Here is a 25,209-nt window from a genome sequence, read left to right as displayed (position 1 = left end):
CATGTTCTATGGTAAATTGTAAAATACAACAGCCTCCGCTCCTTCAGTTCGGATAGGTCCTACACTCTGAACAGAAGTTCCTATGCACGAGACAGCATGATGATTGAAGAATTGCTGGTACCATCAAAGGATCCGGTATGTGCTATGTACCACCTGGCTACTGTTTATGTTTTATCTATATAAGGCCACGTTCTTCAGTCTTTTCATAATGCTTACTGAGACCACTACCATGTCCATTAACCTGAATGGGGGAAGAAAGGGGTTGAAATAAGGACTGAAGGATTTGCTCGATTGTGGGCTTGATCTTGCAAGAAGCTGAGTACTCTGGTCCTGATCCAGCAAAGCATGTAAGCACATAATTAACGGTGAGCATGTGAGTAGCCCCATTGAAGTCAATGAAACTACTTGTGTAGTTAAGCATGCCCTTAAATGTTTTGTAGGGTTTGGGCCAAAGTACTCAGCAGCTTGCAGGATTAATCCCTATGTCCACATGTGTTACTCTAGCCTTTTTATGCAGTAATATAAACCATGTGCCATTTGTGAACTTGTGGGATGCCCTTGATTTCCCTCACATGCATCCAAAGGGAAGAATTTGGCCTTGTGGTTATGATGAAGCTATTTTCACTAACTTTTAACATAGTTTGAAAGTTTGTATAATGATTAATTTAACAAAAGTTGAATCTAGAGCTGCTTACAGTGTGGGAAAGAACTTTAAAAAGTTAATAGTGGTTATATCTAGATGGTGTTTGCTTTGTTTTATGAGTTCTCAGAATTTGCTAAACAGACTTTTAAAAAATTTAAAATCACATAGATTTGTTCAGAAGTTGAATAGAAATTTTCATGTCAGTTTTGGGGTAAAAGAATAGCATAGTTGTATTGTGAATTATCTTCATAATACTTGAGGTCTGATCCAGCAGATTTTTATTCATGCACTTAGGGTGAAATTGACCCCTGTTCAGAAGACCAGCACACACCACTTAAGTCCCACTTTTGATTGTTAAACAAGTATTAAAGGAGGTAGTTGTGCTCCATTAACCTACTGTGCATTACAAAGAAGAACTAGAAAATGAAGCATAACTTACCAGTAATTGTGTCTTAGATCTGTTGTGAAGAATATTGGGTAATTGTACTTTTGAGGCAAACTCTATTCTGCATATGCTGTCATAGACTCTACTTTTTCTGGGGGATCTCACACAGGTCTAAGTTCTTGGATTAAACAGCAGCAAATCTGGAGCGCTCATTAATGCTGATACTGAGCAATACTGTAAAGCATTGATCTCCAACCTTTTATGCCCAAGATCACTTTTTGAATTTAAGGGCAACCCAGGATCTACCCCGCCCCTTCCCTGAGGCCCTGCCTCTTCCCCAAAGCCCTGCCCCACTCACTCCATTTGCCCCCTCCCCTCCAGTCTCTCACTCTCCCCTACCCTCACTCACTTTCACTGGGCTGGGGTAGGGAGTTGGGGTTTGGGAGGGGGTGTGGGCTCTGGGCTGGGGTCGAGGTTGTTCACAGTGTGGGAGGGGACTCTGGACTGAGCCTGGGGCAGAGGGTTGGGATGCAGGAGGGGGTGAGAGGTGCAAGTTCTGGGTGGGAGTTTGGGTGCAAAAGGAGGCTCCAGGCTGGGGCAGAGCGTTGAGGTGCAGAAGGGGGTGCGGGCTCTGGGAGGGAGTTCAGGAGCAGGAGCTGGCTGCTTCCATGAGCGTCGTGGGGCTGGGGCAGGCAGGGAGCCTGCCTTAGTGGCAGCCCTGCTGTGCCACTGGAGATCGCGATCGACTGGGAGATCCTCTAGGATCGACCAGTTGATCACGATCAACTGGTTGGTGACCACCGCAGTAAAGGCTACTTTTCATGTTTAATCTTCATTTTTGTGATTTCAGTTTTGTAATAATGAATACAATTCATGCAAGTAGAATTTTGTGCCCTCTAAGACAGAGGCCAGACTGAGGTCTTCCTGAAAATCTAATATGGAATGTTACTTTAATTTAAATTAAATTGCTCTTAGGACTTTTGTTATGACCAGGAAAGGATCCAGAGTGTGATTATTATTGTCAGTTTGGGAAGAATGTGAATCACTTTGATGATAACCAGATATTTGATTCCAACTGCACATCTATCTACTTCAATTACAACATAAAAAGAATGTCCATTCCAGGTTCTCTGCACCATTGACAGATGATTAAAAGCACGATCCTGTCATGATGAAAACAGCAGTAACAAACCAACATTTTTCTGTATAAAAGAAGTCATTCCAACAAAATCAGAATTTCCCATCATGGTTCCTGCAAAACTCTAGTCCTGAAATACAAATCCTCACCTCCACCTGACTCCCCTCAAACCTCACCCCTGCCTCAACATCTGCCAAAATCAAAGGGCTTAGGTCGACATATTTGGGCTATTTTGGCCACAGTGGAAGAAGGTTATTCTGAGGGTAAGGGGCCCACAAAAAGAACATCCTACTAGCAGTTGGCATATACCAGTGGAGTTCCAGCTGATCTTTGCTGCAGCAGAAAAAAAGTTTGGTGTCTCAGGTATACAAGCCACAAAGAGCTTTATAGGTCAAAACTTACACCTTAAACTCCACCTGGAAACCAACAGAAAGGCAGTGCAGAGTCTTTAATTTTTCGTGCTGTGTGCATATGCTGAGATACAGCACTTAGCAAAGAGCCACATTCTTCCGCAGCATCTTCCTGTTTGAGTGCATGTAAAGTGTAGTCCTATGCAGAGCTCATTACCATATTATAATTTTGCAGTGAAAATGGCATGAATTACCGCATCAAGGTCTGCACTTGACAGAGAGGGTCATGGCCTCTTGGATGGATGCAAATGGAGAAAAACCACCATAGTCAGTTCTTCCTAAGATCATGTAGGAGCAGATGAAAATCAAGAGCCATCCCAGATATGGAAGTTTAAAAATCAGTCCATAGCAGGTGTGATTGTCAGCATCGAGTGGTTGTTTCTTGAGAGAAGTTTCTGAAGCCCTCTAAGACCTGTTGGACCTTCTTAATGGAGGCCTTGACAATCTCCACCAACATTGGGCCCAATACTTCCCTGTTAGTATGGGCTGGATGAATGCATTATAAGGTGGGTAGAAAGTTAGCTAGATTGTCGGGCTCAACGGGTAGTGATCAATGGCTCCATGTCTAGTTGGCAGCCGGTGTTTAGTGGAGTGCCCCAGGGGTCGGTCCTGGGGCCGGTTTTGTTCAATATCTTCATAAATGATCTGGAGGATGGTGTGGATTGCACTCTCAGCAAATTTGCGGATGATACTAAACTGGGAGGAGTGGTAGATACGCTGGAGGGCAGGGATAGGATACAGAGGGACCTAGACAAATTGGAGGATTGGGCCAAAAGAAATCTGATGAGGTTCAATAAGGATAAGTGCAGGGTCCCGCACTTAGGACGGAAGAACCCAATGCACAGCTACAGACTAGGGACCGAATGGCTAGGCAGTAGTTCTGCGGAAAAGGACCTAGGGGTGACAGTGGACGAGAAGCTGGATATGAGTCAGCAGTGTGCCCTTGTTGCCAAGAAGGCCAATGGCATTTTGGGATGTATAAGTAGGGGCATAGCCAGCAGATCGAGGGACGTGATCGTCCCCCTCGATTCGACATTGGTGAGGCCTCATCTGGAGTACTGTGTCCAGTTTTGGGCCCCACACTACAAGAAGGATGTGGATAAATTGGAGAGAGTCCAGCGAAGGGCAACAAAAATGATTAGGGGTCTAGAACACATGAGTTATGAGGAGAGGCTGAGGGAACTGGGATTGTTTAGTCTGCGGAAGAGAAGAATGAGGGGGGATTTGATAGCTGCTTTCAACTACCTGAGAGGTAGTTCCAGAGAGGATGGTTCTAGACTATTCTCAGTGGTGGAAGATGACAGGACAAGGAGTAATGGTCTCAAGTTGCAGTGGGGGAGGTTTAGGTTGGATATTAGGAAAAACTTTTTCACTAGGAGGGTGGTAAAACACTGGAATGCGTTGCCTAGGGAGGTGGTGGAATCTCCTTCCTTAGAAGTTTTTAAGGTCAGGCTTGACAAAGCCCTGGCTGGGATGACTTAATTGGGGATTGGTCCTGCTTTTGAGCAGGGGTTGGACTAGATGACCTCCTGAGGTCCCTTCCAACCCTGATATTCTATGATTCTAGTCTTCATCAATAACAAAAGACATGGGTCCAAAGCATCTTGTGCAACACCAGCCTAATACAAGGAGAGAGTTCAAGTCTCTCTTCCATCAGGGTCCTGCTGTGCTACCACAGATGTAGACAGGTCAGTCAGAATCTGAATGATTCTCTCTTCAGAATTATTTACTTCACAATGGCAGGCTCTCAAATCAGCCTCTGGAGAAGATAGCCTACATTAACCAGTCTATCCACTATGTAGGACTTCACAGGTGGTTGCTGAATCACTCCTGTTTGGGTAAGCTCTCCTGGGAGAAAGGATCATAGTTTGCTGCACCTCTCATATCACACAGCAAGGCCATGCAGTCATGCAACTAGCAGGATTACTGCCTTTAGGAGCAATCAGTGAAATTTTGGCAATGCACCCTTGAAACCCTGCGCCTGATAAGGCCACCCAATACAAGATGAAGAGAAGCAAAAATTCTGAATAGTGTTGGAGACAGCATTACCGCAAAACACAAGCGGTTATAGACACCAACATGTTTCCAGTGTAGTGGATCATGGAGCTCCTAGGGATGCTGTATGTACAGTTTGCCAGAATTGTGGGAAGCAAAGATTCTTAGAAAAGGACTCTACAGCCCAGGTGGGCAGGCAATCCAGACAGATTTTACTCAATGGGAAGATGATGACTAGTGATGGTTAACAACATATGTCAGTATTGGAACCAGCACTATTTAAACTGCAGACAAGAAGCCTGTTAGCTCCGCCCTGTAGGATAATCTTGTGTGTCAATGGGGAGCTACTCAGGATTTAAACTGATATGGGAGCAGTGCTTTGAACCATATTTCTTGGTCCACAGAAAGTTTCTGTGAGGTCACTTAATGAAACAGATATGGTACTAACATCTTCCCAGATAAGAGACTACGGCTAAGTGGACATTATGGTGTTAGTGCAGTTCCATGATGAGTGAGATGTACTCCCTTATTCCTGAGGCTAGAATCCTGGCATTTTGAGGAAGGGACTGCCTGGCAAGATGAAGATCTTTGTCTGAGTGTGGGGAATGGTAAAACATTTTTTATGGGTTGAAGGCATGTGGTGGTTCTTTGTATCAGAGAAGGGTCAATTGAAAAGGGTAAGAGCCAGATTTCAACTGCAAGAGGATACACAGCGCAAGTCTAGTACCAGCTGGGTAAATTGCAGACACTGCAGATGAAATAACATCCTCTGTATCGTTCACTATTTCGTGTCCGTGGTGCAGAGGGTTCTGTTTGCCTTTGTGGAAATTTCAAATTTTTGATGATCCACCAGAGTTTGATCAACAGATGCCTGCTGCCTAAGACCTGTGTGTCCAACTAACAGAAGGAACAGCATACCAATCTGATCCTCTCTCAAAGTTATCTGCAGGCAGTCCTGGCCGCAGGATCTAGGATGCTGATGGTTGTAAATACTTCCAAGAGACCTGTTTTGAGTGAAACAGATTACCTACTGGAGGTGTCTGCAGTTTTTCAGAAAATAATGGACCAGACAGTAGAGATCCTTTCCCTGGAGTTTGTTATTTGGAGAATATGCTGATTACTGGACAAAGCAGTTGTGACAAAGCTCTGTCCTTGCCTCCGTGGGTCCCGCGTTTCCTGGCAGATTTCGCTAGCCTCAGAGGCTCACTGTGACCCTCTACATAACCCTTCTCTCTCTAGAAACAAGGGTCACAGCCTATTGAGCCATTTTCATCATAGGCCAGTGAGGGAGGTGAGGAGAAGCTATCCTTCCTTGCACAGTCTCTGGTGTCTCCCAGTCTCAGTGATTAATCAGGGAGCAAAGGGGAGGAGCCCGGGCCCACCCTCTACTCCTGGCTCCAGCCCAGGGACCCTAATAGTAGCAGCTATGGTAGCTGACCTTTTAGAAACATGACATGTACAATTCCCTGGGCTACTTCCTCCACAGCAGCCCTCACTTCCTCAAGCGCCACTTCACCCTTACCTCAGGGCCTCCTTCTTTGTGCCTGATATGGTGTGTACTACTCAGTCTCTCCAACAGCACAACTTCCTCCCACAGCTCCTGACATGCACACTCGCCTGACTAACTGGGAGGCTTTTAACTAGTTTCAGCCAGCCCCTGATTGGCTTCAGGTGTCCCAAGCAACCTAGCATTCTCCCTGCCTTTTGGAAAGTTCTTAATTGGTCCCAGGTGTCTTAATTGACCTGGAGCAGCTGCCATTTCACTTATCCTGGTACCAGGGATTTGTTTAGCCTGGCGCTAATATATCTATCTCCCACTACTTTTCTATAGCCATCTGGCCTTGTCCTGTCACACACTAGGAAACACTACATCTATTTGCAAGGAGTATTACAGCAGCTCTGATGGGCAGGCTTGCATCTCCATCCAGGGCAATGTGTGCTGTTTGGGGGGCAGATTTTACTTAGGGCATAGGGTAATGAGAAAAAAAGTGGCAGTGAGTGTAGCTCCCATCTTCACAAGTATGATGGAATTGTGGCATTTTCTCATCTGCTAGTTTACTGTGGCAAATTTTTATGCTGTACCTATGTTCCAAGATGTATGCTGTAATGGAGGATAGAGCTCCATGACACTGTTTCCCTTAGTGCCTCCAAGTATTTAAGCTGACAATGGGAAAATTGCTAACTGCCCGTTTTTTGATGCATTTGTCATCAAATCTTGGCTTTCTCCCTAATTTTGGCCTGCTATGTTTCACCAGTGGGAGTTGGTCAGTGATTTTTTCCCCATTGGGATGGGGCAGTAATTTCACACCAGTTCCCCCAAAACAGTGGAAAAAATCCTTGTTCCTGTTGCCTCCCACACATTACGTTAAATACACAAATGTTGGGCTATTTCAGTTTGCATAATTTTGAAATAATAATCTGTCAGATTGGGGTTAGCTACATTTTATTACTAGACCTCAAACCAGACCACAAACCTTTTGGGATTTACCTTAATTTAGCTTTTATACCTGTACAACCATATGATAAATCATTGTGATTTTTCTTTTAAAAGTCACATAAATCCAGGGTAATAGATATTGACGGGATTGGCATTTCCACATGAACTTGAGAGTCAAGGCATCCTGATGAAAATGTATCCTCTCCATGGAATATGGAAGAATTACTAGTGCCCTGTTGAAAAGGATTAGAGAAACTGCCTGCATTAAATGTTAATTTGTCATTCTTGAACCATGGCCTGGCTAACATATTGTAGATATTCAACGCTTGCCATACTTTAGCATGCTACATGCCCATAATTATTGTTGTCTGCTTACTTGAATCATTGCAAGTTGTCTGAAGTAAGTATCTTACAAAAAAAAAGAAGCCCTAATAAAAGAGCTAATTGAAAGAAGAGAAAATCAAAAACTATGTCTGTTGTACAGTTGGACAGATGGCAGAGGAAAGTTGTACCCTGAAGATTTTTAAACATGTTGTTATGGCATTGACTTTCTTGGAAACAAAGCCAAAATGCAAGAAACATTTAAAGAAAAAAACATTGAAAATGAGTAAAAGGAGGAATGCAGGTTCAAGCAAAAAACAAACACTTACTGGTTGTTTATCTTGTGACACCTTCTCAGCGGAGGACTTTCATACGTCTGTGCTTGTATTTGTTGGATTTATGACTAGAACTGATATTCCCATTTAAAAGGATTCATTTTAAAATTACCTTTAATGCCAATATATAAAGTAGGAACCAATGCATTATTCCCAATGCAGAAATGTTTTCCTTCTCAGCTTGGACCTGAGTAATTTGTGTTCAAAGCAGTTCATGAGATTTAGGTCTGAAAAACATAAGATAAAAGATCAGATTTGTGCAGTCAGAAAGTACTTGCTATCTTTATTCATGTTTTGGGTACAACCAGAACTATTTTATTTATGAGAAGCACTAAAATTTTGAGCAGAGTGATCTACCCAACCATTAGACAGGCTTTTCTTTTGGTACTGAGTGACAAGCACGTTGACTTAGATCAGGGATGGGCAAACTATGGCCCGGGGGCCGCGTCCAGCCCTTCAGACGTTTTAATCCGACCCTTGAGCTCCCGTTGTGGAGCAGGGTCCAGGGCTTTCCCCGCTCTGGTGCTCCAGCTGGGAAGTGGGGTCAGAGGCTTGCCCCGCTCCGTGCGGCTCCTGGAAGCAGTAGCATGTCCCACCTCCAGCTCCTACACATAGGGGCACCCAGGGGGCTCTGCATGCTGCCCCACCCCAAGCGCTGCCTCCAGAGCTTCCATTGTCCAGGAACCGTGGCCAACGGGAGCTGCAGGGGTGGCACCTGCAGACGGGGCAGCGCACAGAGCTGCCTGGTCACGCCTCCGCATAGGAGCCGATGGAAGGACATGCCCCTGCTTCCGGGAGCTGCTTGAGGTAAGCGCCACCTGGAGCCTGCACCCCTAGCCCCCTCCTATGCCCCAACCCCCTGCCCCAGCCCTGATCCCCCTCCCACCCTTCTGCACCCCCAACCCCTCATCCCCACCCAGAGCCCCCGTCCCAACCTCCTGCTCCAGCCCTGAGCCTCTTCCCACACCCTGAACTCCTCATTTTTGGCCCTACCCCAGAGCCCGCGCCTCCAGCCGGAATCCTCACTGTCTCCCACACCCCAACGCCCAATTTCATGAGCATTCATGGCCCACCATACAATTTCCATACCCGGATGTGGCCCTCAGTTCAAAAAGTTTGCCCACCCCTGACTTAGATTGATGTCTGACAGTGCTTCCTGCGTGTTTTAGTGGCATTCACATCATTTGCATTCCTCTCAGGAAATATGCCCATGCAGTATTTGATGATTTAAATGGTATAACTGGTTTTAAAAAAAAAGTTCAGCCGTGGTGCACTTCACCAACACAATGCGAAAGAATCTATAGAACCATGACAAGGCATTGTCCCCAAAATGCATCTATATGGGATGGTGAAAACTGAAATGAGTTACTGCCCTGAAGAGAAAGTTCTTTTGAGTTCTACTTAATTCCTGCAAAAAGGACAATTTTTCTCTGTGATGCAGTAACACTTTAGGGGCCCAGCTGAAAGTCTGTCAGTGTTATTCTAGTTTGATTGACTTATCAATATTTGACAAGCTATGTAATTCAATTATGACTAAGGCTCTGTGTTTGTCACTGTTTCCGTGACTTCTGCAGCAGCTGGTGCAACTGCCCCGGGAGCCACCTGACAATTTAGGCAGCCCATGGGCTAGTTGCACCAGCTGCTGCTGAGGCAGTCTCGCCCCACCGCCCAGTAGCAGGAGTTTGTGGGGGGGAGCTGGGGGTTGGGGTGCTGGACTCCCCGGAAGAGCAACAGGAACTCCCCTCCCTCAGCTCCTAGCGCCACTTGCTGCCTCTGCCCACAGGCACTACCCCCGCAGCTCCCATTGGCCGTGGTTCCCAGCCAATGGGAGTTACAGAACCAGGGCTTGGGGCAGAGTGGAGGCAGCATGTGGAATTCAGGAGCTGGGTAGGGAGCCTGCCCCAACCACGCCAAACCTCCCCCACAGTGCCCCCGGACTGCCCCCCCCAAGCACCTGTGGCACCCTCTCGGCCATCCTCCTCCCCGCCCCCACCCCCAGCACTTGCAGCGCCCGCCCCCAAGCACCAAAGCATCTGCGCTCTCCCCCAAACACCCACAGTGCCCCCCGGGACGTCCCCCCCCCCGAGCATGATCTCTGCCTCCCCCCCCCCCCAGTTTTAGTCAGAGGTACATAGTAAAAGTCATGGAGAGGTCAGGGGCCATGAATTTTTGTTTACTGCCCATGACCTGTCCATGACTTTTATTAAAAATAGCTGTGACTAAAACGTAGCCTTAATTATGACTGTAGGGGGCCAATACTGTGCAGAGTTAAACAATGTTTAAGTGCGTGACTAGGGGAAACAGCCTTTCATAAAAAATTCCCAGGATAACTCAACCGATACAGAAAGCAAATACTCCATCCCACCATAGGTTGGCACACTGAAGGCCTGATCCTGCAGTTCTAACGCAAGCTAAACATCCAGTTAAGTCAATAGGAGCTTTGCCCAAGTAAGGATTACAAGCAGAGGCGTTCCTTGGGTACGGCAAATCGGGGTGACCGCTCCAGGCCCAGTGCTTTGGGGGGCTCCACGCTTCGATAACATTGTGAGGAGGCAGGTGGGAAGGTGAGGCGGGTGAGCGGGCTGAGGAGGCGAACGGGGAGGCAAGTGGCAGGTTGGGGGGGGGGAGCCCCCCTACCAGAACCTCCCCCTCCCCCAGCGCCTCCTACCCGCCGGCAGCCCCTCTGATCAGCACCTTCCACTCCCTCCCAGTGCCTTCTGTCTGCTGTGGATCACATGTTTTGTGGCATTGGGAGGTGCTGGTTGTGAAGGGAGCTTTGGGGAGAGGGCAGAACTGGGCGGGGAAGAGGCAGGGATGGGAAGAGGCAGGATGGGGGTGGGGCCTTGGGAGAAGGAGTGGAGTGGGGGGGGGGGGCCTTGGCAGAGCCAGGGGGAGCATACCCCAGCAGATTAGGGTACGCGTATGTTCCTGGGCCTGCCATACCCAACCCCTTGGGTTGGCCCAGATTACAAGACTTAACCCTGGGTGGATTTCCCAGGAATTTTCTGCACAAGCAAGCAGTTTTCCATAGCTTTTTCTTGACCTTGCATGTAAACACAGATTGGACAAAAGTGTGCGAGAGAGAGCTGTAATTAGGGATGGAGCAAAAGCAGGAAAAAGGAAACTTAGAGAGCTGTGGGAACCTGCTTTGAGAATTCTATGTTCCAAAGTCAGTAATTTGCTGCTGCTAGAGCAGAGAAATGTCAGCAGGAGTGTGTGCAGAGGAAGTAATTCTAACTGTAAAATTGAGTTGAGATGTGCTGGGCAGAAATGTTTGACTTTTTCATGCTGATTTTAAATATCTGTTTGTTTATCTTTTTGAAGCACCTGACATTTCCAAGGGAATTTGATTCTGATTCTCTCAGACATTATAGCTGGGCTGCAGACACCTTGGACAATGTTAACCTTGTCTCAAGTCCCATCCATTCTGGGTAGGTCATTTAACAGATTTCCTTTGTCATTAAGTGTGAAACTGTACTGTTATGTCGACATTATAACCTACTGAAATTGCTGGTAATAGTTCCAGTCCTCCTCCAGTTAAAGCCAATGGCAAAACTCTCATTGACTTCAATGAGAACAGGGACAGGGCAAAAATAAATCGAGAATTACATAGAAAGAAAAACTTGTATTTCAGCCTTCCACAAGGTTTCATCTGAGATGTGGGCATGAATTTGTGAGACGGGCAGGGATTTAATCAAAGGTCTCTCAATAGTGTTAATAGGAGTTGTGAGCTCAAGTCCTGCATCTCATTATGAAAATTTTCCTCCATGCTTAATTTCTTAGGTGCAAGGAAAAGCTGAAATCCCACAGAGAACTTCCTGTAATAAACTTGTTTTGCTTTTTCTGTTGCTTACGCTTTGCTTTTATATGTCTTAGGATGATTTTAGTTATGTTGTATTACATTATTCTAAATATGAAATTAGAGAAACGATGTTATGCTGCACTTGCTGTTCACTTTTCCATAAAAAAATGAGAGCTCGTAATTTAATCTTTTGTTTTATTTGCACCAAACCTTCCCTTTTCCCACCCCCTACAAAAAATTCTTTTGATGTTAATTACACGATTCACTTACCAATAAAGCATCACTATTAGTACAGTGTTACTTAATGGTACCACAAGTAATTGAGATATGGGTGATATTTGAAATGCATATTGTAGAATTTTCCAGTTAAAAAGTATAAATAACCAAAGGGAATTCTGTATCACACATAAGATTACCTAATAACAATATTTGTAGTAAAATTTTCAACAAGAACAGGAGACAAAATCCTGTATTCCTTTTCACTGATTTCTGCCCGCTCCCTCCTCACACACATACATTTTTGACTAGCTTCACTTATAATGTAAACGGTGCATTTAAACCAACAAGCTCCAAGAGATTCAGAGTTAAGGATAAGGTCCCAGTTCAGCCAAGCACTTAAGCATGTACCTAAGCAGAGTACAAATATAAAAGATGAGGACTAACAGGTAGAATTATAGGTCCCAATCCAGCAAAGTACCTGAGCATGTGCTTAACGTTGAAGTCAGAGCTTCAAGGAGATTCAGATCTAAGACTAAAAATTTACCCATTAGTATTGTTATTTTAGCTGAAATTGCCCTCCTGCAGAGGCCCTAACAATCATGGACAATTTTGCATGGGCTTGACCCTGCATTCTTTGCATATCTAAAATTCCCAGCCATGTCTTAGAGTGTCCCTCTACAACTCTATCTGCAGAGTACTTGCCAACTTTGTGCTCCCAGATTAGGGAGAGCAAGGCACGATCATCTCCCTCTTGGCTATCCCTTTCCCTCACATACACAAACTCAGAAGAAATTATCTAAAATTTGTCCCATGTTCTTAGTTCACCAAAAAGAAAGGGGGGGGGGGAGATTTTGGTGTGCAAGGAATGGAAGATCTAGCTCCAAATCACTGAACATTTGCAAAGGAGGGAATTATGGCATTAATTTAGAATCTTCTGGTTTTTCTCATTTTAAGCCAAGGGGTTTTTTTTCATGTTGTTCTTTGAGTTTAGGTAAATCTTTCTACCAGTGTGTGCTTTGCATCTTTCCCTTAATAATCATTACACAGCTCAGAAATCTGCCAAGAAACCTGCATCTATAGATGGGTAAAGCACAAATTTGGTGGAGTAAACAACATATGATTTTATTACTTAAATTTTTCAGGTGTAACCCTGTATACCCACTTCTCCCCATGTCTGCATGTTGCATCTTTTGAACCCTTGGTTTCCTTGGCTCAGTGAAAGAATCTTCTGTGTTTCTTATTATAATAATGAACACAGAAGACCTGGATCCTAGGCTGTAAATGTACCATACGTTAGATTAAGCACAGTGCATTCCCGTATCTATAAACTTTTAAAAATTCAATTTGAAGAGAAATTTAATGAATGGCTTACAGGAGTTACATCTTTTTCAAATGCTTAGCTATATATATCTTCATATACTGTACTTTGGAAAACAACTGCTGTATGCAAGCACAATAGTTGATTTTCCAAGATACACAGTGAAGCATGCTTGTGGGTATAACACAAATTGAAAGAACCCATTAAATTCTGTGTTGATCTATGGTAAGCACAAAAGCATATGGCGTCTTTTCAGTTCTCCAAGCACTCATGCAACTCCCAGGAATGCTAATAGAAGTTATAGGCCAATACTGAGAGGAGACATGACCCTTAAATTAATGGGAAATATTTTTTTCAGTGTACAGCGTATTGTGTATTACAAAACATGATATATATAAAATGGAAGCCAAAACATTTTTAAAGTTGGCCCTCAAATGCATTGCTTTCATTATTTTTCTGATGGTTACTTTTCTTTGGCTAATTATTGACATTTTCTGTTGCTTGCTTCTAATTATCTTAAATTAATTTTTCCCATTTGCTTTCTAAATTATTTTGCAGCTATTCCTCTCCACTTCCCCAGTATGATTCAAGGTGATAACTATGTCCTTTCTGTGAATCCTCATTTTGTTTTATTTATGTCAACTCTCTGTCCACAGTCAAAGTGTGCGTAGATGTTTGTAGTGCATCCTCTTATATCCTCTGTCTTTTGTTTATTTTAAAGTAGAAATGTTCACTCTTTAGCTTTTAGCTTTGTATTTTAGAGATCATAATTTAGCTGACCTTATGAGACAGGCCTTAAATTAGGTAAACATCAGTTACTAATCCTTTCAATAGAAACAGTGCATGAAGCTTTATTTGAAAATATTATTCACAAGAATTACGTTTTTAAAAGGGAAAATCACCACTTTGAAAACTGAATGAATAAAATGTTATTGTCAATAAATACATTTTCCATATAGCCGGCAATGTGAAAATATTGGTCTGTTAAGGCTTAGTACTGTATTTGGTAACTGCTTATAGCGTGTGCTCTTTTTGATCCTGCTTGGGTTTGCCCACTAATGCACTGTTCAAGTGTAGCATATCAATCAGGTGAATAACATTGCCTTAATCTTTCCCTTCGTATGGGATTGTTTGATTATATGAATATCTTTTGTTATATTAACTAAGAATTGGATTAAAATATACAAGTATCTGCATACATGATGGACAGTTTTCCTATCTGTGGTACAACACACCAGTGTAGGAATAACCTGTATGAGATGTGAAGCAACCATGCCAGGGACCACCCTTGCCAAAACTCAGAGGCAAATTCCCTTGGAACTCCAGCCCTGTAGCAGTATGCCCTTCAGCAACTCCCTCAGCGCCGTATTCACAAACAGTACCTCTCTCAGGTTATGGGTGAACAGCGACAACAGTTCTGTTCCACTTGGCTGCCTCTTCTCTCTGTGTACACATATTTAATCTGAATTAGCCTCATACTTTTAGGTGGAAAAAATCAGGGAAACCTAAAAAGGCAAACAAAGCAAAACCGTAAAAGAGGCCACTTAATATTTCCCTCTCTGTGACCAAGGTCTGTGTGCCCTTGCTTAATATTTTACTTTGTTTTGTAAATTTTAATGGCAATACTCCCTGAAACCTTTTCACAGCTTGTCAGCAGCTGGCTTACTGCCCATTAGATTTGAAGATCATGCCATAGACATTTCCCTGAGTGTGCTCTGTGGAATCCTACTGATATCAGTGTTGGCCATCTACCAGATAGAGCAATCTTAGGAAGCAAGAGCAACATAAACATGTAGGGCAGGAAATGGGATATTTAAGATAAATCACAGTTGGAAAACATAAGTGCTCTATGGAAGGTGATAAGCAAAGCTTCTAGCATCTTCAGAGCTTGTTGGTTAGAGCCTTATGTTAGCATACATAGTATTCTACTATTGACTTCAACCTCACAAAGTCAAATAAGTTTAAAGCCAATAGATGAAGAATTAACTCACTGACCCAAAGGTCTAATTTCATTGTAATTTTTCATTAGTTAGTTGATACTGTCAAAAACAGTAGGTAAAGAAAAAAAAGATAAAATAGTATTGTAGAGAGAAAATATAGGATCTAAAAATAAAACATGTTTGTTATAACTATATATTGGAATCACAAATAGGAACTGATTAATAGGTGGATCCATTGAAATGTACTTTAGTGCATTTAAGTATGCAGATTTTGATATAAAGAGAGTTTTTCACCCAAATCATTATAAAGGTGGAAAATGAATTTAAGTTGTCAGTATTAAGGATTATCATCAGATGTTTTATTATCAGATATTTTAAACTTCTGAAGTACTTTTATTGACATACAGATCTAAAACTTATAGAAAATGTTTGATTAGCTATTTTATGAGGACTTTTCAGTCTCAGATGTATTTATCTCCCATTCCATGTAAACAAAAGTTGACTGCTTTTACAGTATGTAGGGATGAGCCCACTTGCAAAGTTCTGATCCAGACCTCAGGTCCCACAGAGTTATGGGGTTCTGATCTGATATGGAGGGTTGAGTCTATATCTACTTATATGAAGAGCATGTAAAATAAGGTGAATCAGTATTCCACACTTTGCTACTGTATTACAGGCCTCAAACCTCATGAAACAGTAAGTAAAGGTAGTGTGAACCTATGGAAAGTTCATCACCTTCCCATCCTATGTAATCCTTTTTTCTTCAGCTTGAAAAAAAACAAGGTAATTGATTTACCTATAACACAACATGACCATTTTGTTTTTCTACTCCACATATTTGCTGTTTCCTTGCCTGTCAATTTATGTCCTATAAATCAAGAAATACAAGGGCCTGTTTGTTCACCAATTTTGTGCAGACTTCTCCCACTGAAATCACTAAGAATTCTGAGTATGGAGAATTTTCAGGATTGGGCTGTACAGTTTAGCTCTTACTTTTGATATTTTGTCTGTAATCAAAAGGAAATATCAGTATCATACAGAAGCTATCATCTGTAGTTCCCAGTGCTCTGTGTGACCTTTCCCAGTGAACAACAGTCTCCATGGCTTCAAGAGGCTCTTGCCCTTCTATGGATTAAATTTATAGCTCTTGTTCTCACTAGAAGAAAGCTAAATTGCCAGAACTACAAAGCTGAATGGATTCATCTGTTAATTATTTTAAGGTTTAATCCTTAAGTGCAGGAAGTATTAGCCACAGCATGGAGAAAGCTGGAATCATGGAATTAAATTAACAGCTACTTCAGGGTTTGTACATCACACATAAGGAAACAAACAAAACGTTATTTGTATGGAGAGTTAATTTATAAACCATGCACCAGACATGTAGATCCGCTACTGCAAGTTCTGTTTAAAGATAGCGTGGTAATCAAGAAATTGCATTGCATTATATTTGGAGGGGTGGGATGGTATTGCAGAGCCACTGAAGGGATTTGGGCTCCCAATTTCTGTGAATTTCTAATTGAACTTAGATAGCCAATAATAATTATTAAATATAAAATATGCAGATATAGGGTGCTTTATAAATAAAATAATAGTTGGAGTCCTGAACAACAATAACAAAAACAAAATCGCTTAGCTGACTGAAAAACCTATTCACGGAACTAAGTAGGAGGTCAGGGTCTGCTGTCTGCTCTGGGACTAGCATCTACTTCTTGTGTTTTTGTCATTTGTGTCAAGAGCATTTAGAGATTTAGGATTAATAAATTTAATATCTTATAAAATGAAATAAATAATACATTTAGAGTTTGTGTTTAATGTTAAAATAAATTATATTTTAATATCTCCCATTTTTAGAAAGTTTTAAAGTTTTTTTACATTGCAGTTTCTGATATACAGAACTGATTTCCTTTTAATTATTTACAAAGCTACAGAAACCTGGAAAAAACACACGAGAGACAAGGCTTTAGAGAGACAAAACACAATATTCCCTGTAGCCTAACCTGTTTACAACAGACATCCATGTCAATATGAAGAGTGGTGGAATAATTGATTTTAGAGTGTTAGAAATGTACAGAAAATTGTATGCTTGATGTTCTGATTCATACATATTCACCAGAACCATTTAATAACCTTGTTCATCACACCCACAGGGTCAGTGTTCAGGTGGCAAAGTAGGAAAGTGTGCTTTCAAATGGGTTTATCCAAAGGCTTTTGAAAGACTGAGATCCAAATATAAAAACATGGATTTCTGTTGTCCTTAGCCTGTACTGATTAGTTGTCTTGTGCATGTGGGACATTGCTATTTTGAATTATAGAGTGTCGCGGAACATTTAGTAATAAAGAACCATTTTAATGAACTAATAATACACTAATAATTTACGTAACTGTATACATACTCTCTTTAACCCTGGGTTTTTTCCCCCTAAATATTCAGTAGTACTTGAATCTTCCCATCATTATGCTACTAGACCATTAGAAATGTGTGAGTTTGTTGATTATTGTTTAAATTTATCATTAAATTTAAAGAATCCTGCTAACAGTTATGGCATAGGGGGCATTTGTTTCTTAACTATCATGTTAGCTGATGCTTTCATCATAATATTTTATTCTATTAGACTCTTCCTGATTTACATGAAGTTTTCCTTGTTTGATTTCTGACCATTTTAATGACATGTTCTCCCTTTCTCTACAGTTTTCTGGTTAGTTTTATGGTTGATGCACGTGGGGGCTCAATGCGGGGTAGTCGCCATCATGGAATGAGAATTATTATTCCACCACGCAAATGTACAGCACCCACCCGCATCACCTGCCGTTTGGTAAAGAGGCATAAACTGGCCAGCCCACCACCAATGGTTGAAGGAGAAGGATTAGCCAGTAGACTGGTAGAAATGGGGCCTGCAGGTGCACAGTTTTTAGGGTGAGTTGTTCTATGAATCTCACTGTTAACATTCATATTGCATCTTTCATTTCCTTCATCTTGTGGATGTAAGTAGTTAAATATTGAAACTACTTAATTTGAACAGTTACGATAGGCCTCTGTACAGTAAACAGACTCAATTCTGACATTCTTACCCAGGAAAAAAATCTCTGATTTAACGGGAGTTTTGCCTGTTTAAAAACTACAGGTTGTGCCAAAAGTAAATAAAGCTATGAAAAAGCCAAATTCTGCACTCAACCATTCATGCCTAACTCCCTCTGAAGTCAGTCAGAGTCACGTATATGTATCCAAGGACAGAATTTAGCTCTCGTTCTGTGTGATGAGTAGAATACCAGGTAAATATGACTTTCATAAGGGAAGTTTCACCATAATTATGTACCATTTTCCAAATGTAGAGCAGTATTCTCTACTTAGCATGTGTGCATATCACCCTCCAACATTAATGGGAGATACACACCTACCTCCAGTGGGGAAAGGACCACTGTGCATGATTCCAGATAACTTAATATAGAGCATCATTTAGTGCAAATGCTAGTAACTGACATTTTTCAAAGCTAAAATTAGGAGAAACAATCCACTATGATGTGGTTTTTTTTTTAATTATCAATTTTGTTCATTACCATAAGTGGCGCCCTGGTGAAAACTGCCGGTTCTGTCGGGAATGACAGTTTGTTCCTAATTTCCCCTTCTTGTTTCTCTTCCTGCTGCATGGATGTTATTCAGTAAACTACATCTTCCTACCAATCCTCCCCCTCTAAATGAGGGTGAGAGCATGGTTAGCCGAATCCTGCAGCTTGGGCCTCAAGGAACAAAATTTATTGGGTAGGATGCTTATAGAAAAAATACAGAATGTCTACAGTTTTTTTCCTTTCTTTTGTTTTGTTTTTGTTTCCAATTTTTTGTCATTCCCATAATTTTTTTTCTACTTTCTAAAGCTTTCAGTTGATTTATGTCACTGAAAGAAAATCATAGTGGCTTGATTTATTATAGCTCTGCTACTGTAACTATCTTGTGCTTTAGGCATGTGAAATTCACTGCAAGCATTCTGCTTTCATAACTTGTTGTGCTTTTGTAATTTTTTTAAATTTGAACTGTTTCAACTGCATCAAATACATTTTAATACACGATGACAGCCCTTTAATTTCAACTTTGTGGTAGAGAAGGTATTAACAGGGTTTGAGTCAGTCTGTTTCAGGAGTAACTCTGTCAGATGTGGATGCATATGTTGTACCTATTTTTAAAATATGAGCATGTTCAGAAAAAATATAATTGAATAAATGATTTCATTTAACAAGGCTGGAGAAATGATAACCTTTTAAAACAGAAGTAGGCATCAGGTTGAAAAAAATAAATATGAATTTTGGTACATTTTGGGGAAACAAGTACAATAGCCAAACAAGTTGCAATGTTTATTATAAAAAAAGTTAGAAAATATCCTCATTGTTTGCATTAGAACGTTATTGTGAAATTTATTTCATTATGTTTTTAAAATATTGCATAGAATCTATTGCTTAGAATACCTGTTTAATACCTTCTCACTGACTATTCTTGTTAAACTTCATGCACAAAATTGTGTGGTTCCTAAATATTTACAGAGACAGTATCTGATATATTAACCTGCAAAGATTGTATTAAAAAGTTCGTTAGTTCTTTTTAACTTGAGAAGCCCGTGTATACATTATCTTAGGAAAATAAATACCTTAAGAAACAACGTAATTGAATTTTTGGCATTCATCTACTGTAGATGGTGGGATAAACCTGCATTTCTATCAGCTATCAAAGGAGTAAGATCAGAATAACAGACTTTGGGTATTTTTAAAAGCATCTAAGAACATTAAAAGCATTAATGTTCTTAAATAATCTGCCTTTTTTCCTATTTTTATTAAAATTGCTATTGACTAATTCCTACTCCTTTTGTATTTAATACAGAGAGATGGACTTAAAACTATTTTGTATCTTTATTAATATCAGCTGTATCTATGGTTTTAGAGTAGCAGCTGTGTTAGTCTATATCCGCAAAAAGCTGTATCTGTGATTTCCAGAGTTAGATTATTAATTGATTTGTTAATGTTTGCACAGCACTTTGAAGATATAAAGTGCTATCTAAGTGCCAAGTATTATTTTTCTCCATCTTCTAATGTTACTTTTAATGGAGTTACTATGAGAAGGTGAGGTTCTTTACAATCTCTGTAGGAAACCAATGATACTGTCTATTTAAATGTCTTAAAGCTGCATAATCCATAGTGGTTCATCTATTGTACGATTGCAGTCAGTTTATTTTAACATATTTAAAATGCTTATCTTGTCTGTAAAATGTTTAGCTAAAATGTCTATTTTGTTAAGGAATGGCACATGAAATGAATAGCAGCTTCTGTTGATTATTCACAGTAATAATTTAATTACACACTTGAAGTCCTACGTGTAAGGCACGCTGTCAGGTAATTTAGGTGTAGTATTTAAAAAAGTTGTTTCACGGTAGCTAATATCAATATATATTTCATTTTTATTTAACCCAAAGAGAGCCATTTTGAAAGAATTTAAGCAGTCTCCTGTAGTGCTTGCAGCACCGACATTGCAACTCTAATGCATGAGAACCAGAAAGTGGAACAGAGTAGAAACAACCCATCTAGTATCACTAATCTGAGTGAACGAAGAGCCCTAAGTAATTGGTGAAAACCAAACTGGATTTTTAAAATTTTCAGATTTTAGTACTTACAGGACTATGAAGTTGTTTTGTCATTTGTTTGTTTTAATGCCCATATACACACACAACTTCCATCTCAGTCAACAGCAGGTATATGTGTTTACCAGGACAGCAGAATTGTGTTTGAGACGGACTGTGTCCCTTTAAACACTCTGTCAAATATGCCCACCCATCTCCCACTAAAGTCCATGGAGTTGTGTGTGCATATCTGAGGACCAGGTTATGCCACGTATATGTCAGGATAAATAAACACAGAAAATTGTTTTTACCTTAGTTTCTGTCCATTTTTGTCATATAAACAATTGTTTTGAAACACTTCCTTATGTTCATAATAATATGGGATCTGATTCATAAGCTACATATTAATAATATTTTACAGTTTTGTAGCAAAGGATTCTGCAGCTTTGGCAGCTTTTAAATCATTTTTAACATAACAATACTTATTATTGTCAAATGAACATAGTTTTAGTAAGGATTTAATATGTAGAGGAAAATCAAGATCAATGGGGAAAATATATGTGATAAAAAGTAATATGGATTCCTTTTTTGTCTAGCCCTGTCATCGTGGAAATCCCACATTTTGGATCAATGCGAGGAAAAGAAAGAGAACTGATTGTCCTTCGCAGTGAAAATGGTGAAACATGGAAGGAACACCAGTATGACAGCAAACATGAAGACTTAAATGAAATTCTCAATGGCATGGATGAAGGTAAACTTATTTAATCAAAGCTTTAAGTGGGTTAATGTCAACAGGCAATGTCAACAACTCCAGCAGAGCCATGATGGGGTGGTGGCAATGAGGACCCACCCACCCAGAGTCTCCAGCTGGCATAGTAGTGGAGGTGGGGCTCTCGAGAAGCTGGTAGCAGAATGAGCCCATTGAAAGGAAAGAGGTAGTTCACCCCCCCCAGAACACTTGTTTCAAATGTCTGCAGCCTCAAGCAAACATCACCCATCACCTGTGTCAGGTGCTCCTCACAACCACGAGGACTAGAAGCACACCTTTTTAAAAACGAAAGCTCAGATATTTAAGTCGTCATGTGACACCAAGAGCAGGGCTCTGGGTATTTCCCTGTTATGTCTCTGCCTTAATCCAGCCATGTATCTATGCAATGTCCTTTCAATATATGCAGGTATTTACACAGCTGGAACCCACAAGGCCTGAAACCTCAAAATCCATTAGGTTTTACACTTAGTAACCCATTTCCTCCTGACCATGGCATTGGGTTACCTGAGGTTGGTCTGTGGGCTGGACTTCCTGGTTTCTGCAGGAAGATATCTCCCCCTGCTTTCAGGGCTTGAATACTTTCAAAGAACTATTCACAACTAATCTACAGATGAAGAATTATTCGCTGGAAATCTTCAGCAAATAAATTCTGAAAAGTTAGTGAAAATCTTAAACTGAAGGACATAATTTTAACAGAAAAATACTGTATTTAGTGATTAAATTATTTACTACAAATTATTCACCCAGATCTACGTAAAAATGAAATGTCTGTAGTTCAGTATGTCATCACATACTGTTGTACTTTGTTTTTGATTATTTCCCCTTAAATCATTTCCAAATGCATGTTGTGTTAGGAAAAGAACACTAAGTATTATTATTAAGACTAAGTATTACTAAGACTAAGTACTCAGACAAACCACCCTCATAACACTATATTCTGTGTGACACTAAATATATCCGTAAGACTTCAGTGATATATCCGCATGTCCACGATTCTCTTCAGATTATGCTGAAACTGTTGCTAAAGGTTTTCCACTGAGTTCTTAAAGAGTAGCTTTAAAATCCCGTGACTAGGTTATTGTTTTCTTAAAAGCATCTAAAATAAATACATTAAAACTTCCTACATTCAGGAGTTTGTGGGAAGAGCACAGAATGGCAATAAAGATGGGAAAGGCTTTCAACAAATTTTCTTTTCTTACCTTTCAGTTTTGAATATGTTTATGACACCAGAAAGCATGAGTTTTGTTTACCCTTTCAGGCATTGCTAATGCTATTGTCTCTAACTGTGATAGAGATTGGCTAATATTTGGATGTTAAACAGCAATCTCAATTTTGCCATAGGAGGAAGCTTCTTAAATAATTTTCAAGTATTTCCTGGGGCATAGTAAGATTTCTAACTATACTTTTCATATTATCAAATCTTTTATATATCTTTTGCTGATATTCCACTGCTACAGCTTTTCGTATCTGAACATGCATAAAGTATCCCATGATTCTGTGTATAATTTTTGGCTTAAAATTTTTTATAGAAAGTCACCATCTGTTTGGGCACAGTTGTAGTTAGGGGAAAGCTTAAAGCCATTAGTAGCAAATAACCAGGGCAGCAGCAAATGTAACCTGTATGAAGCCTCTGCTTCAATAAAGGCTTTTCTTTGTTGAGCAGGTGAACTTGAGTAAAAAAGAAAGCAGAACTTAAGGGAAAAAATGTGATAGTGTTGTGGTTGGTTTCCTGGATATTTGGATGTAAGGGAGATGCATATTTTGGCTGGTTTCCTGGACACTGGGGATGGGGAATTGCCAAATGAGTTTTTGCTTTGAAAGCGCACAGGGTGCAAAAGTATTTGAAAAGGAACAGCAGCAAAGAGCCATGTGTTATGCAGATAATTTCTTATTTTTAAATAAGTGTATCAGAACTTATGAGGCACTGTGGAAAAGGCACTGCAAATACTGTATCAATAGGTTTGGAATCGAAAAATGTAATATACTTCATAATATAAAGGTACTTAAACTCTATAAAGCTGACAAAATAATTAATTCAGTCCCAGCACTATACAGCATGTGTACGAAATGCACTGGGATTGAATGAAGGCAGCACCCAGTGCAAGAACTCCCTCTCTCTACCTGAGATGTTATGTGGTATATAATGATTCACAAGGTAGCAACAGAAGCTCTGTTGTACTCTTTTGCATTGTGCTTCTCTGTTCTTAATAGTAGGTAGGAAGTCCAGAGAAAATGTATTGATCAGCAGCTTGATTCTGCATTCTTTGCTCTTCCCACATTCCCACTGACTTCATTTGGAGTGGTGGGTGTACGAGAAAAGTAAGACTGGGTGCAAAATGCATCTATAAATACTCCAAATTGCACCATCTCTAGTATTTACAAAAATTCTCCTCAAAGTGCATGATCTTACAAATTGATGTGTTGCAGAGTACAGAGAGAATTTCTGCATAAAATATAACCCTCTGTGATGATCTGGGACTACAGCCCTAATTCCTTAGCTCGAAAAACATAAGCTCCTACAGTTGAAGCCAAGGAATAATCTTTCTTAGCTGTTAGCGATTGCAGTATTCTTTTCCTTTCTGGGATCCAGCCACAAGAGGGTAACACACATATGCATGGCTTTACAGAGCGTACAATGAATGCAGTGTTATTCCTTTGGAGTGAAAATCTTTTGCCACCTCAAATACCACGCCACAGAAAAAATGACATTTAATTTAAAAATCAAGACATTCAGTTTTGAGATAGATGGGAAAAATTACTGAAAACATTCCCTAGAGCCTTGATTTGTTGTTGCTGTTTTGTTCATGCTAGCTTAATTCTTCTCCATTCAGAAGTTAACACTGGGTTTGTTACAATTAAATGATCCTTCATCTGTGATATTAAAGCTCTTCCATAAAGTGGTCTGAAAAGTGATGTTTTCATTTATATTAACATTTTACTGGTTAATAGCAAAAACACACCTCCAAATTAGAGATGTGTCTGAAACAAACCCCTGAATCTCAACACCCCTGCCCTTGGAGGATGTTTGGATCCAGGTGTGAATTCTGAGGCTAGAGCCCATTTCTAATCAAAATAGAAAGTAAATGATAAAGAAATTAGTGTCAGTGAAGTGATCTGTCACTTCCAGAAGGTCAGTATCATCTTTACATAGAAGTTTTGCAACCATCTGAAAAGACAGATACTCTCTGGAATTGTTCATGATTCTGTTAATCATGTAACTGGATAGTGTGTCTCCCCCCCATTCACTTGTTCCTTCCGAGCTGTGTAATAAAGACTGAAAAGTCATATTATGTACCTAACTCCATAATATACTGTCTTTTCAAAGATACGGTCTATTTACTTGTTTGCTGTTAATCTCGTCAGGATTGATAGAAATATTCCATCATTATCTTGCCATTGCTAATGCTGTGAATGGAAATGTGTTCAATTATTTACTGGAAATAGCACCATCTACTGGAGAACTTAGCTATCAGGCTCAAAATAATTTAGAACCAGTAGATAATACTTGGAGGTATTAAATGTATCCTTGAATAATAATCAGTATATTGCCTTTGGTTTCGTGGATGGTCAAAGAAACTTAATGGAAATGGGTCAGATTTCACCTTTGTGCCACAAGTGTTACTTTCTCTTAATTTCTCTGCTTAAGTTAGTTGCGGTAGCAAATTTTTTCAGCTGGGCTATTTTTTGCAGGTGCAATTTGTACCCATATTTGTTGCACTTACAAAAAGTTTGTGTCTGTAAACAAATTGTGGGCACAAATAGTCTCATTTGGGTAGCTAATTAACTGACGTTCACATTAGATAATGAGCACACAAATGCTAATACTTGTGCCTACAGTGTCATTGCAAATTTAAATTATACTTTGAAAAGGGAGGCTGATTTATTGCTGGGGTTTTTTGT

General features: G+C 40.5%; 1 protein-coding gene across 11 annotated transcripts in view; it reads left to right on the top strand.

The window, feature by feature from the left end:
* The window catches only part of ANK3 (ankyrin 3), a 557,055-nt gene that overhangs the window by 473,792 nt on the left and 58,054 nt on the right, over nt 1–25,209 (top strand). For 7 of the 11 annotated variants that reach the window (XM_073353398.2, XM_073353395.2, XM_073353399.2 and 4 more), the window contains 5 exons: nt 33–135; nt 10,989–11,095; nt 17,633–17,857; nt 18,602–18,700; nt 21,137–21,291. In XM_073353398.2, coding sequence (XP_073209499.2) covers nt 33–135; nt 10,989–11,095; nt 17,633–17,857; nt 18,602–18,700; nt 21,137–21,291 — 689 coding nt within the window. The remainder of the gene's footprint in view (nt 1–32; nt 136–10,988; nt 11,096–17,632; nt 17,858–18,601; nt 18,701–21,136; nt 21,292–25,209) is intronic. The other 4 variants (XM_073353406.2, XM_073353403.2, XM_073353401.2 and 1 more) reach the window with 1 other exon arrangement.

The sequence above is a fragment of the Lepidochelys kempii genome, chromosome 7 (assembly GCF_965140285.1).
Source record: "Lepidochelys kempii isolate rLepKem1 chromosome 7, rLepKem1.hap1, whole genome shotgun sequence".
Lineage (NCBI taxonomy): Eukaryota > Metazoa > Chordata > Testudines > Cheloniidae > Lepidochelys > Lepidochelys kempii.
This window is presented reverse-complemented; position numbering and strand designations above follow the sequence as displayed.